This window comes from Thunnus maccoyii, chromosome 2, assembly GCF_910596095.1.
Source record: "Thunnus maccoyii chromosome 2, fThuMac1.1, whole genome shotgun sequence".
Lineage (NCBI taxonomy): Eukaryota > Metazoa > Chordata > Actinopteri > Scombriformes > Scombridae > Thunnus > Thunnus maccoyii.
Window position 1 is genome coordinate 33277463 of NC_056534.1, and position 14472 is coordinate 33291934.

At 40.9% G+C, this 14472-nt stretch overlaps 1 protein-coding gene across 2 annotated transcripts in view; it reads left to right on the plus strand.

Moving 5' to 3' along the window:
• The window catches only part of LOC121907764 (phospholipid-transporting ATPase ABCA1-like), a 42428-nt gene that overhangs the window by 11785 nt on the left and 16171 nt on the right, over window positions 1-14472 (plus strand). For both annotated transcript variants that reach the window (XM_042427389.1, XM_042427390.1), the window contains exons 6-12: window positions 1434-1555; window positions 3815-4006; window positions 5945-6034; window positions 11846-12089; window positions 12233-12372; window positions 12465-12581; window positions 13942-14136. In XM_042427389.1, the coding sequence (XP_042283323.1) occupies window positions 1434-1555; window positions 3815-4006; window positions 5945-6034; window positions 11846-12089; window positions 12233-12372; window positions 12465-12581; window positions 13942-14136 (1100 nt within the window). The remainder of the gene's footprint in view (window positions 1-1433; window positions 1556-3814; window positions 4007-5944; window positions 6035-11845; window positions 12090-12232; window positions 12373-12464; window positions 12582-13941; window positions 14137-14472) is intronic.

The window sequence follows — 14472 nt, forward strand, 5'->3', positions numbered from 1 at the left end:
AATTATAAACACACATGCACAGAGGCTCATAGAAAGACTAGTGCTCAGTCACAGAGGCAGTAAAGTCGAGCGACACCGCATGACACCCCCCCCCCCCCCCCCCCCCCCCCCCCCCCCCCCTCCTCAACACACTGAAACACACTGAAACACTCTGTTCTCTTTCACTTCCTCCCAAGAGATGTTCAGCTCTGTGGCAGTAATGTATATCCCGTGTGTTTGTGTGTCTGTGTGTCTGTCGTCTGATAACCATAAAAGACACAGAGCAGATTAAGATTTACTGGAGAGGGAAGGAAGGGAAAAGAAGGATGACATCTTAAGATACGCAATCCAAATTTAATTTAACATTATTCATTTGTAAACAGACTGTGGGAGGGCAGAGTAGAGTAGAGCAATGAGCAGTCTTTCTCTGTAAAATGTATTCATCTTAATAATCTAGGGCAGTAAAAGAGCACAGGGACCTCTTTAGGCTAAGAAATAATCAGTTAAGTTTGATGCATCAAGCCGCACAAACATAAAAACATGCAGTTATGCAACAGTTAGAGAGAGAGCTCTCTTAATAACCAAAATAACAGTCTGTCGTACACCAGCAGCTTGTGTGCTGCAGGAGCTATTCCTGTTCATGATTCCGCTTAACTAGTTTCACCCGACATTTAGGATTAGTCTCAGGACAAGAAGCGAATGTATAGAGAGAAATTGTGTAAGAAGTCGCCTACGGTACAGGGAAGGAGGTGAAAGAGGAAGAGAAGGGTAGGAAGGAAGAGAGTAAGAGAGGAAGACTGTCGGGCAGCATCTAGACCAAAGTGGAACGTCCTGTAGTAACCCCGGTTGAGTGCAAAACTTGAGCTGAGGAGAAGAGTGAAGTGTGTGTGTGTGTGTGTGTGTGTGTGTGTGTGTGTGTGTGTGTGTAACCGCAGAGCTGACTCAAGCCAGATTCAGCTAAACGATTTGACTTCTCTGGAATGCAACAGAAGCACAAAAAACTCTCCGAGAACAAAGTCGACAGTATGCGTCTGTGTTTGTGAAGTTGTCGGCATTCAAATAAATAAATTTTAATTCAGTGATAAATGTTTGTGTTGTGAGTTCGAGTCCACTAATTACTGATGTTTTACATAGTTCTTGCACTCGGGTTTTCACTGGTTAGACAATCTCCAGATGGGAATAATCAGAGAATTTGATATATTTTCTTGGCAAGTCAGTATATTGAGGGATGTTATGAATTCTCAGTAGTCATATCATGCCAGGATATATTTTATAACTTATAACACACATTTTTATGAGACTTCATGGTTTGCAGCTCATTCTGGGAACCCAACTGCATATTTAGATCAACAACCAAACAAAGACGCCTTATTTTTTTTTTTTTTTTATCAAAGGGGGGGATTGTGTGTCAAAGTTGGTTGACTTAATGTTCTCTGTTTGTTTGTTTTTTCTAGCTTACAAGCTGAAAGACTTTTTAAGAGACAACGAGACCCTTTCCCACTTCCTGCATCACAATGCATCACTTCCTCATCACGCGCTGAAGCAGATAGTGGAGGCTGACGTCAATCTGGAGAAGGTAGAGTATTACAGTTAAATATATTTATTTTATTTAAAACTGAAATCCTCCTCTTAAATACACACATTCTAAAGTTCAGCCATAAATATTTAAATTAAACCCCTCTTTCACATTTTCCCTTCTGTGAAAGATATCAACCTGTTGATTTTTAACTTCAAAATTTGTAAAATGTGTAAATTAAAGCAATTAATCCAAATGAGATTGTGACATGTTATAGGCCTCCAACCCTGTGAACTGCTGGCAGACAGCATGTCCAGTGTTACACACCATGCAGCCTTTTTGTTTAGTCATTTTCACATATGAGATAATCATACACCCCTGGCCACAGCGCTGCATAAATCCAGTGACCTTGGCTTGACAGCGTCTGTTAGGCCGCAGGATTCTGCTATGGCACAGCTAAGCCCTTAATACCCGGCAGAAAAATCACTGTGGGTGGGGGTAGGTGGGTGCAAAGACTGGTGGGCACCAAAAGCCCCCCCCCCCCCCCATCTGTCTTTTCCTTCCTTTTTTCCCCCACAAAAAGAAAATCTAATCTAATCCTTTCAACTCCAAAACTTGATTCATTTTTTTGTCTCTCTTGTCCTGTTTTCATATTACTCTTTCTTCATAACCTGAGTTATTGTTATATCCTCTACTCCTTTTCTTATTATTATTCTCATTATTCATTTCTTAACCTTTACCGTGCATCAGTTTTTTCTAGCTATGAGACGATCTAGTTCACAGCGTCTTGCCCGTACACACATTAACACAAATACGCACACTCCTCTTCTCCCGTTCAAATGGAGTTTATTCGTATAACCAAATATCACATACATACATTGACTTGTTCAGCTAGACAGGTCCACCATCAACAACAGCTCCCTACCCAGCCCCTCACATCCTTCCTGCTTTGCGGTTGGTGGGCTGGAGTCACATGCCCGCTCCTCTTCCCTCCGCTCCCCCACCGTTTCTCCTCACGTGCAGAGACAGGGGCTCAAAGACAAATATTCACGTTACACCATCTGATTGGGTTCCACCTATCTCGTGTCACTTGGACGTCTATTGATCAGAAAGGATGAGCATCTATTAGTCTAGAAAGGTCATTAGGAACATTATTCAAGGAGAGGAGTTACAATTAAGGGAAGGTTTCCTTTTTTTTATATGATCTTTTATTTATTTTTTTTGCAGAATTGAGATGCATGAGAGCAAACAGAAATAGATGAGCATCTCTCAAAGGAAAAATGTGTTTTGAATTTTCTTTTTTATTATTAGTATGATTCCCAATCCTCCAAACTCACTGCTGTAAGCTCTGATGTTTTTCCAATGAAAAGATTACCAACTGTGGCTGCATGTATGTGTGTGTGTGTGTGTGTGTGTGGGTGTGTGTGTGTGTACACAGTATGTAGTCTCACAGACGTGATGTGGTAACACAGGCGGCCAGTCAAGGACATTTAGAAGACAAGTCAGTATGGCCCCCCCCCAACCCCCCTTCTCTTTCTCACGCTGTCTCTCTCTCTATATATCTCTCTCAGTCTCACACATAAACACACACACACATACACGCGTAAACACAAAAACCGGAACATCTTGACTCTGTCTGAGGAAACAGAGCCTCTGTCCAGTCTTTGAACGCTCTGATGTCTCAGAAAAGGGACATTTTGTTACTCCACATACATGGACATAGCTGTGTGTGTAATGTGTTACAAAAAAAAGAAAGGGAGAGAGGATCATTTTTAAAACAACAAAAGAAAAAAAAATGACAAATGGCAATTTCTTATCACTAGATGAGTCTCTCGGAGTAGAGTTTTATTAGGATCAGAGTGTTTGTCAGAAAGCTTTACTGAAGACTGACTTTTTTAATTTCAGTGATATCTTTATCTGAGCATCATTGTTTTGTTCTCATGATCAGGATTAAGGAAATGTAACTTTTGATACATAAAGAGTGAAGAGTAATAACTAACCTCTGTGTTGAAATGCAAACACCGTTACTCACCACATATTTATGCAACATTACTTTTGAGGACATTGACCCGAGCATTATTTCAAAATACTCTTCTATGCTGCTTCTGATGAGTTTCAATACTGTTGAAATGAAAATAGAGTCATATTGACCGGATCATTTTATAAAATATTTTCTGCAAGGTGCAGTAATGCTCCATCCGTATTACAACTTCATCAAAGCTGGTTTGTTGTATGTTGTGTTAGTATTTAGTCAAGCATGATAATACAACGTTCTGTCATAATTATCTAATCACTCTTCTTCTTTTCTCCTCTGTCTAGGTGCTGACTAAAGGTTTCGGCTTCCATCTCAGAGACCTCTGTAATACTACTCCCCTGGAAGAGTTTGTCCATATCGCAGACCGCAACGTCTCCCGTCTGACGCAAGAAATCATCTGCAAGTCCTCCAGTGATTGGCTGGACAAGGCCCAGAGCCACTTCCTCTCTAACTTGGACTTCTTCAAACCCGTTCGGGTAAGACCACCCAACAAATCATATCCTCGTTAAGTCTGATAGTCATTGGCAAGTACCTCCCCACCCCGTTTTTTACCAGAAAGTTCACTGTAGTGTCATCGACCTCTGTTGCTTCACTGCCAGATAATCAGGTGTCCTCCAGCGTAAGGAAGATGAGGATATCCTTGCCATGTATTGACCTGTCACTACATGGTTGGATAATGCAATATTTGTCAGTTACTTGGAGAAAATATATTGTTTAGAAACAACAGAATGTCTCTTCAGTCTTCACAGCTTGTAATATTTGGGAGTCATCACTGTTCATTTCTGTGAAACAATGTTTTCCTTTCAGCAAGTTGGTTGTTTACAGAATAAGAGCCGGGACATGAACAAGTGCATCCACATAAATATACAAGAGAAAAATGCAAACACATCCGAACGGTTTATGTTTCCCCTCTACACTTGTCATCGCCTTTTGAGGTCATTTTATTGTGAGCGCTAAATGGGAGCCATCGAGTTTGACTCTTGATATTACGTGACAAGAGGAATCAGTGTTTGTTCAGCTCTGAAGTAAATCCCTGATCCCTTGTCTTTTCCGCTTACTACAAAACTTTGTGTTTTCTTTACTCCCTCCTCCTCTCAACCTCTCCTCTCCTTTCTCCCTCTAGCATCACCCCCCCCCCCCCCCTTCCCCATATTTTCCCTGATAAGCCTGCCCCTTTCCCATAAAACCCGTCACACAGATGTGAGTCATGATGGTGAAGGGTGGCAAGAGGTGAACAAAACATTCTGCAGAGCTGATGTTTAAATAGAGACAAAGGATGAGGGACAGAGAATATCATGACTGCTTTAGAAATAAAATTAAGCGAATAACACTCAGTTATTGTGCTGTTAAACAGAGTAGAGAAACTCACCATATGACTCTTTGATCAGAGAATAAAATCATTTCCTGGTTGACTGCGGACATGATTCACCCCCAAATTCACCCCACTGCTCTTTCAGTGTCTGAACTTTGATGCAATTGTGGAAATTCCCTTCCAAAAGTAACAAAATTGTGTAAAAAGTGAGGTCAAGAACTCTTTCTAAACTGAACTTTTTCCCATTAGTTACTTTATGTGTGGGTGTGTGTATATAGGAGAAAGGGAGAGTAATCATTAGAGAAAGAAGAGAAAATGGGAGAGAGAGAGAGAGAGAGAGAACGTCCTAGGAAGCTATGGTCTCTTTCACTTCTCGACGGCTATTCTGTCTTCAGCAGCACCTGTGCTTTATCAAGTGTCAGACATTCCAGCAGCTGACCGCTTAGCGTGATAGACGAGAGCACACACACACACACACACACACACACACACACACACACACACACACACACACACACACACACAATCACACACACGGAGCAGTTTGACAGACGGGAACATTAGAGGTCAAAGCCGCACTGACCTGTTGTTCTTTCTCAGCTCCCCTCTTCCCTCACCTTTGACCCTAATCCTGTCTTTTCTTCTTTCTCCCCCACTTCTCCTTCACCACAGCTTTTTTTTTTCTTCTCACCTTTCTCTGTCTCTGTAATGAGCGTTGCCTGTCCATTATAAGACTAATAATTCCTGTTGAAAAGTTACAAAATTAGTGAAAATACAAAATTGTTATTAAATGAAAAACATACAAATAAGTGAATAAATGTAAAGAGTAACAAAATCACAAAATACAATAGGCACATAACTGTCATGAATAAAGCACATGAATTTCAACAAAGGTTACATTTTTATTTCTCTCATTTTTCTGAATTAGAGATTGTTTTCATATAGCAGGGCACCTTTTATAAGTCCATTTGGCTTCCTCCGTCACTTGCACTTTCACTATCGTATTGTCTTTAACCAAGATGTTGTACTTTTGCGAACAAACCAAAAACACAGTGTAAAATATCTGCAACATTGTAACGTTCCCCTGTCTTCTCTCTAACAGAAGGATGTGAGGTCAGACCCCAAAGTCGTTCAGGAAGTCTCAGCTGCGACCGACAATCTTCTGGAGAGCCTGGGAGCGCTGGCCGTGGAGGTAGATACACACAGAGCACACAACATACGCATGTTGGTACAAGTGCAAACAAGACTGCTGACATATTTGTTTCCAAAGTTCAGTTTTAAGTAGTAATGTTTGTGAATAAAATCAATTCCTACCAAGAAACAGCTCTTTATGAAGTCATATGCTTTACTGTACACATGGATCACATGTAGAAGTAGAGACATGTTGGCATCAGGGCCGTACTGACAATATTAACACTTACACATACTCATGTGTGGAGTTGTGATTTGTGCTTGAAAATGAAACTTGTTTTGTGAAATGCTACGTGGGTCAAAGATTAAAGAGCAAAATAGATTTTTCTGATGCACAAGTGAATAATATTAACAAAAAGGGAAAAAGCAGATTCCTTTAGAGTCACGACAAACTGATTTATTCTATGTAGCAATAGATTAAAAAAAAGCTCCTATTGCCACTGTTGCATAATTAAAAAACACGACTGGCACATATCCACCACATAGTAGCCATCCTCAAGGTCAACCAACTGTTGTGTGTTGAAATACTCTTGTTGCACCATAACGACACAGTGCACTTTGATTTTTCTGGTGATCCAGTTCTCCTTTTTTTTTTTTTTTTTGAAACCAGCTTGCACCCAAATGTGCACAAGAAGAATTCTCCTTCTTAAGTTTAGATAAGAATAAATAGACTTTGTTTAAGCTGTAGCGGAAGTGTCTTACTCAGCCAGTATCGAGTGTGTGCGCTGTCTTCACTGTCTTGCACGCAAAAACACAAGCAGGCTATAGGAACACATGCGCACACACACCGGCACGCACCCGTACACAGAATACACACGTCTGGTCTAATGTAACCCAGTCTGAGCTGCTGGAATGTAGTGAGAAAGGAGAGCAGCAGCAGTCAGTAGTGCAAACACACACACACACACACACACACACACAACCCCCTTTCTCTCAGGCTCCTGCTCTGCTGAGTCGGCATAACATAAAGACCCAGCTGTATGTACAAGTGTGGGTGTGATAGTGTTTCCTGTCTAATCAGCTGTAAGAACATCAATGAGCTGGCCTTTTCTTGTGTCCTCAACCACTAATGTTGCAACCATCAGCAATCTTTTTTATCTCTTTTCCACCCATACCAAGCGTTGAGTGAGAGGGCAATGATCAACACACACATGAACTGAATGAAGAATGTGAAAGACAAAAGTGGATGAGTGTCGACTTGAAACCGCTCTTGCACAACTTCCTCCCAGGTTTCACCATGTTTTGGTTTGTGTCTGAGCCAGCTGGTGTTGATTGTTTCATACTGTGCTATTTTAGACTGCCTGTACTTCAGGTGTAACATTTTAACACGCAGTGACACCCTCACAGAAAGAGCATCTATTTACAGTAATCAACGATTATTCTACGGATGGCCACAGATTAAGTAATTTCCTTTTCGACGCTTATAATTTAGTTTGAAGCAGATGATATGCGTCTGCTTAGCCTGTTGGTAGATGAGATATGAGGCCGGCGGAAAGGAGAGCTGCACTCATGTAACCTCTACTTCCTAACCAGTAATCATCTGCAGCCTGTGCTTCAATCCCTGGATTGTCACTGCTGGAAGGCAAAAGGAACTATGGGCATAATGTCTTTTTCAGGAGCCAAGAAAAAGCTCATTTTCACATTGTCGGCCATGTGACACGAGGGCCACGTGAAAATGACACATTCACTGAGTATGTAAAATTATGACCAGCTGAATTTATCAGAATATATTAGGAAGGGTCGAGATAAACCAACATTTTTATACAGAACTTTTTTAGTGCTAAATTTTAGTCACCTCATGACCTTATCAGAAATAGAAAAGTTAACATTTGTCCATTCTGCATACTGTTTGTCTAAGCTTTCTTGCTTAGCATTGCATGCTGATAAGGAATAGGTGTGAGCCTGGTGAAGTCAACCAGCATTTCATAGCCATGTAGAAAACAATGTCAAAGAAAATAATTAAAAATGAATGAAATTAGTTGAGACTGATTGAATAACATCAAGAATACTCAACAGCCACCCACATTTATTGTTTAATTACACTTGTTTGCAGTATTCTGCTTAACCTTTTTTCTCTGTTTGTCAGTAATTATTTTTATTTAGCTCAGGAAGATAACAGTGCAGAGATTTGACCTCTAATAATCTGGATTCCCACTCATTCCCAGGCTATTCCCAGCAATTTATACTAAAGCCTTTTATACTAAAGAGGTCATTCATTTCCTGACAAACAGTTACAAAGCGAACAAATACTTTTTTTGAATAATTTATTCTAATTTTAATCAACACGCCTCTCAGAAACATTAGTGACATTTATCTACTTTGCATTGTTGGCCTTAAGTAGCTTAAGCCGTTGCTAAGCAAAGCATTTGGAGTGAGTGAATAAACTCTAGTAACCTCAGCTCCAAAACCTGATCACTATCATCCTGGAGAAATCTACAACCTGATACCTGGACAGAATATCAATTAGAGTGACTTGAACTTCTTATTTAGTTTTAATCAGAGTTTACATGGACATAATACAAAGACAAGTCATTTTAACCTAATCACAATCATATAATTCATTGTAAGTCACACCCTAGATGTAATTAAAATGTATTATTTCAATATGAACAATTAATTCACAATTGGACCAGAGCTTCTCTGGTTTAATAGCTGTGTGCAGAATAGAAAATTGAACTTAAGTAACCTCATACAGGCTCCGCTGCGAGGTTACTCCGGGACGCTCCTCTTCTGCTGCCTGCCTGTTGGCGCATGTGTGAGTGTGTGTTACTCACCTAGTCACCCAAGTTAACATGGACATCATCCCTCCAGGGAAATGACACATATATTCAGTCACCCAAAAAAATGCTTTCAGAAGAGACAAATTAATGCTCAGTCACACTGAGAGACTCACACTCACATTTGGCAGGCAGGGTCTCTCTCTCTCACACATACACACACACACAGCAGTCAAAACAAACTAGTTTACAAGATATTGATATGCGCTTGTGTGCCAGCGTTTGACACCAGAGCAAAAGGGGGGAGTTTTCTGTCAGTCACTGCTCCGTTTCTGCAGCTACTGCAGCATCTGACAACGAGGGCAGGAGGACACATATTCGCACGAACATATGCAACACACACATGCGCACTCTTAGACCTTTTTAAATGTCCGAATTAGACAGCCGCACAAGAAAAACACTCACACAGAGACCCAGATACGCAACCAGTTTAACACAATGCACACACACACACACACACACACACAGTTCTTTGTGCATGAGAGAGCAGGAAAGCATGTGACGGTTTGATGTGGCTGTCGGCTCAGCTGCAAAGCAAGCGAGTACAGAACGATCTCAGGGAGTGCGTGTCTGTGTGTGCATATGTGCGTCAGTGATCTGAGATGCAACAGTTCCCTCAGTCTCACTTTCTTTTTGTTGGAAAACAGTGTTGATGGATAGAATAAGGGCAGAATAAGAATTACACGCTGCGCTCTAAACAACAGTCGGTTTTGAAATAACAGAGAAAACAGTGTTATTTGCTCTGCGTGGTATGCGAGGATCTTGTGTGTGTGTTTGTATGTCAGTCAGTGTGTACTCAGTAACAATTGTCAGTATAATAATTGCGCTGTACCGCGGAGCCTGCGGAGTTTTTGCTTATTAGGAGAACGACCGATAGTAACCTCTCTTTGTTCTAGCGCCTTCCACTCCTGCTTTCTGTGCTCATTTCCACCTCCTGCTCTGCTGAAACCTCACTCACATACAGATGAGCAACACACCTCATATGATGTGTCTTTCTTTCTTTCTTTCTTTCTTTCTCTCTTTTTTGTTTGTCTTTCATTCTCTAGCATCTACATCTGACCTCCTCATATTTATTCATATTTTCACTTCAGGAAAAGGTCTCATTTCCACGCTCACACACACAGAGCCTGAGCGTACCGTAAGCCCAAGAAACCTCCTCCGGTTCACACGTAGGAAACAAAGGCTTCACTTCTTCTTTCCACCCTTTCTTTGTTTTACTTCCATGAAAAACATAAACCCCCGTCCTTTCATTCCTTCCTCATCACGAGTTGGTGACATAATTGCATGTGTAGTTGACCAGTTTGGAGCCATTAATGGGGAACTTGTGGGGACTTGTCTTTTGACCTGTAGCAACCTCTGCGTGAGCCAAAGTGAACTCCCTGCTCCCTTCAGCCTCACGAAACACTGCGTTCGACTGTCGATAGGAAATTAAGGACAGTTTCTCTGGAGACAAAAGGAATACGACAAAGAGCTCTGTTGTTTTGTTGTTATGATGAACACAGCCACAGAATTTTATGTCCTGCCAACCAGTTTTCCACAAACTTTAAATGTCACAAGAAAGTTGAACAAATATTAGATCCATCGACTGTTCACCAAAATCAAAACACACATGAGAAATTGGGCTTTAATTTCTAACATTGCCAATAATACGGAACTATAATAGGCTGAGGAGCAGTGCTACAAGATTGTGTTGTGATAAGCAACAAGGCAACAGCACTGCACTGCCCCCAAGCCTTCAGCATTAGATATGGTTTGACAGCTGTGAATACGTATACACGGTAAGAAGCTCCGTGAACATGCAACATCATGGTTTCTTTTTACAGTACGTAAGTAGCAGTGTGATAACATGTTAAGTAACACATTGACCTACATGTTTCAAGTTATCTGATCTCACCAGTAGAGGGACATGCAAATAAATGCACGTGCGCATAGAGAGAGAGAGGTAGAGAGAGAGGTAGAGAGAGAGAGAGAGAGAGAGAGACAGGACTGGTAGCCGTAGTTAAATTTATCTCAGTCTGGCAGACGGCTAAGTGCTAAGTGTCTCCACCCCACAGCGCAACACTTGACTTCCATGTCTAGAATACCACTCATAGTGAAGATGATAACCTTTAGTAACTTCAATCCTACTGTGTCTCTCCCTCACACACACACACACACACACACGTGCGCGGGATTCATATAAGCTGCATCTGTTGTGACAGATGATAACCTTACATATGTAGTTGCAGACATATTATTTTTACTTCTGTCACTGTGAGTTACAGTACTCGAGACATGTGAGATTCCCCTAAAGGAAAAAGCATGTACAGAGCAAGTTTTAACACAGACATGGTGACACATGGAGCAGATATAACATGCAGCACGTTCAGCAAACTCATAAATAGTGCAGAGAGACCTTGTTTTATTCATGTTGGACTAATTTCACAGACATGTATCCTGACTAAAATAGTTTTTTTTACAGAGCTCTTAGTAAAATACAACTTTTCATAATCCTTGTACTTTAAATCAATTTAAGGCATAATGATAACAAACACCTTACAGCTCAAATATCCCAGAATGACACTATTAATGATTTAAATATTAGTTCGTTTGTGTTTAAAGACAATATTTAGTATCTGAAATGTGCTGCGGAAGGAGACATCAACACTCATCTGTATGAGCGTTGATGCCTGAGTGTGGCAAACTGTTGATAGTGACTGATGATGACTTGATGATGTCTGTTTTTGTGCGTGCAAGAAGCTTTACTGTTGGACACTGAGTGTGGCCAACAAACATTAAAAAATGCAGTACATGAAGAACATTTCAAAAATCTCTTTTTATTTTCCGATTGAGCTGTTAATCATCAAATGTTTAAGCCTTGAGGGTTTTTTTTCCAGTGAAAACATGAACAGATTTAAATGTTTGTTTGCATGTTTACAGATCTGAGAGTTGTGTATTTGTATTCCCTCATCATCATTTGGACTCGGAATAATATACTCGCGGCTATTGGCCAGTCATCATTATGCTAACATTTCTGCATGCGTCTCTCCCCCCAGCTTTCCAGTATGAAGAGTTGGAAGGATATGCGAAAGGAGATCCTGTATCTTACTGCGAATGCCACAGGCTCTCCAAACCAGATGTACCAGGCCGTGTCACGTATCGTCTGCGGACACCCAGAGGGAGGTGGCCTCAAAATCAAGTCTCTCAACTGGTACGAAGACAACAACTACAAGGCGCTGTTCGGAAACCATGGCAATGACAGTGACAGTGAGCCTCTCTCTGCTTACGACAACTCTTCGAGTAAGTGTTCAAAGCTATCAGATCTCACTGAACTTTTTTTATTTTTAGAAGTCTTTCCAAAGGTTAATGATTAAAATGTTTCACCATAGAAGAGAAACAAGGGTCAAGACTTTAACAGTAAGTGCTTTGTATTTATTTCCAAGCTCCCTATTGTAACAACATGATGCGGAGCCTGGAGTCCAGCCCCATTTCCAGGATGATCTGGAGAGCTCTGAAGCCTCTGCTCATGGGAAAGATCCTTTACACTCCAGATACTCCAGCAACACAGAGGATCATCCATGAGGTAAAATAGGCCCCCGTCATGTCTAATAAGCCCATGGAAACCCTGAGGGTAGCCCTATTAAATGAGACTGAGTATGTGTGTCTGTGTTCCAGGTGAATAAGACCTTCCAGGAACTTGGTGTGCTGAGGGACCTCGGAGGGATGTGGGAGGAGATGAGGCCCAAAATCTGGAACTTCATGGAGACTAGCGAGGAAATGGACATGGTCAGGGTGAGTGGGCGGCACTGACAAGACACACGTACACATATCAGATTTGTGTTCTCAGTGTTCTTCCTGTTTACATGGGAGTTTAAAGATAGTAATCTGGGCATCACTGTGACTAAAGTGTAATTATGTGTCTGATGTGACTTGCAAAGGAAGGACCATTCAAAGCTACTGCAGAAGTCACCACCCATACTGCTTCAGTATGGGTCCAAATAGGGACTATATCAACAACTGGCCTTGAATGTCACAAAAGTTGTTTATGCGCTTGTGATATTTCTAAGGCTGATGAAAGTACTTGAAACTGTGGAGAAAGAGGACGAAGGCAAAAACTGTTTTTTTTTTCATACTGGCTGGTGTCTTTTCGGGTGAACACAAAAGAGATAAACATCAGAGACTAACACTGACAGATAATTCAGTTGAAAGGGACAGAGTTTCTGAATTATCACTTTGGCATTAAAACGTTAGTCTGACATCAGTCTGAAAACAAGACCACGGACACACGGGACTACTTGTTTGGGCTAGATTAATGGCTGTACAGTTACAGTCATCCTACCAGGATCAGCCATTTACCATCAGGTTCTTTAGAGATCAATCTCAATCAGATTGCATATATTTCATAACATGGCTCTTCATGGCTACAGTGGTTGTTTTTTTTTCCACACAACTTAGCTTCCCTTCTGTGGATCACATAACCACCACCTCCACCTAGTGGTGAATGGTGGTATTGTAAATTAACTTCCCTTTGTATATGCTGAATGATAATTAAAGGCATTTTGAAAAGATGGAAAAGACAAAAAATGTGTGTCTGCCAGAGATGAGCCTTCCTGTAAGGCTGTTAAATGTATTCATGTATGGATTATAAGTGCGTAACCACAAATTTGTAATTTAAAATATGAGGAAATGGCTGTCAACGCTGTCTGTCATGACATCGTTTTTTCATCTGGGGAAACAGGAAAATGGCTGAGATAACACAGATGATGAACTTGAAAAGAGCCTTGAACAGGGACATCAGAAAATTAAATGACAGGAAAGTGGGTCACAAGCCACACAAGAAATGTACACAGAAAGTCAGACAGAGTGCGGCGGCAATGAAGGTCACAAAACCCAGCAAGCCTAAAGGCATACAGATTATTCAACAGTTTTTCTCGCTGTTGTTTGACATACATTTTACTGCTGGAGAGGAAGAAGAGGAGGTAAGAGGAAGTAAAGAAAGATTTATGACCGCAAGAAACTAACTGAGCCACTAAATGTGGAATATTTTGTTAATCTCTATCTTCCTCTTTTATATTTTGGGTATTGTTCTTCACAAAAGGTAATGACACAATTGACTCTCTATAATAAATAACATAATCATTCCTTTTTGCAGACCCTGCTCCAAAATAATGCCAGCGCTGCATTCTTTAACACCCAGCTCAGTGAGATTGAGTGGCGGGTGTCAGATGTGTCAAACTTCCTGTCCAAGGCCTCAGAGGACAAAAGACCTGCAGGATCAGCCTATACCTGGAGAGATGTCTTCAATGAAACCGACCAGGCCATCCAGACCATCTCACGCTTCATGGAGGTCAGTGTGTTAGTGAAAGACGTAGGACCAAAAAGAAAACACATATTGCAATGATAGATTTTTTCAATCAAATATATTCAGGACATAAAATCTCGTATCAATCATGACTTAAAAGGATGTAGAGCATATTATGGTGTTTTCACATGACTTGCTCAGTCTGCATACACAGACGTGTGAAATTACTATGTAGCCATCCTTGTTTTCAAGGACAATATCAATATCCATATTTGTACGGGTATTAAGTTGTGTCTGTAAAATAGCCGCTATCTAGTATCTCACATGTAGGTCAAGATGCAAAGAAAACCTAGTGAGGAAATAGGCTGAATGGTAATTGCC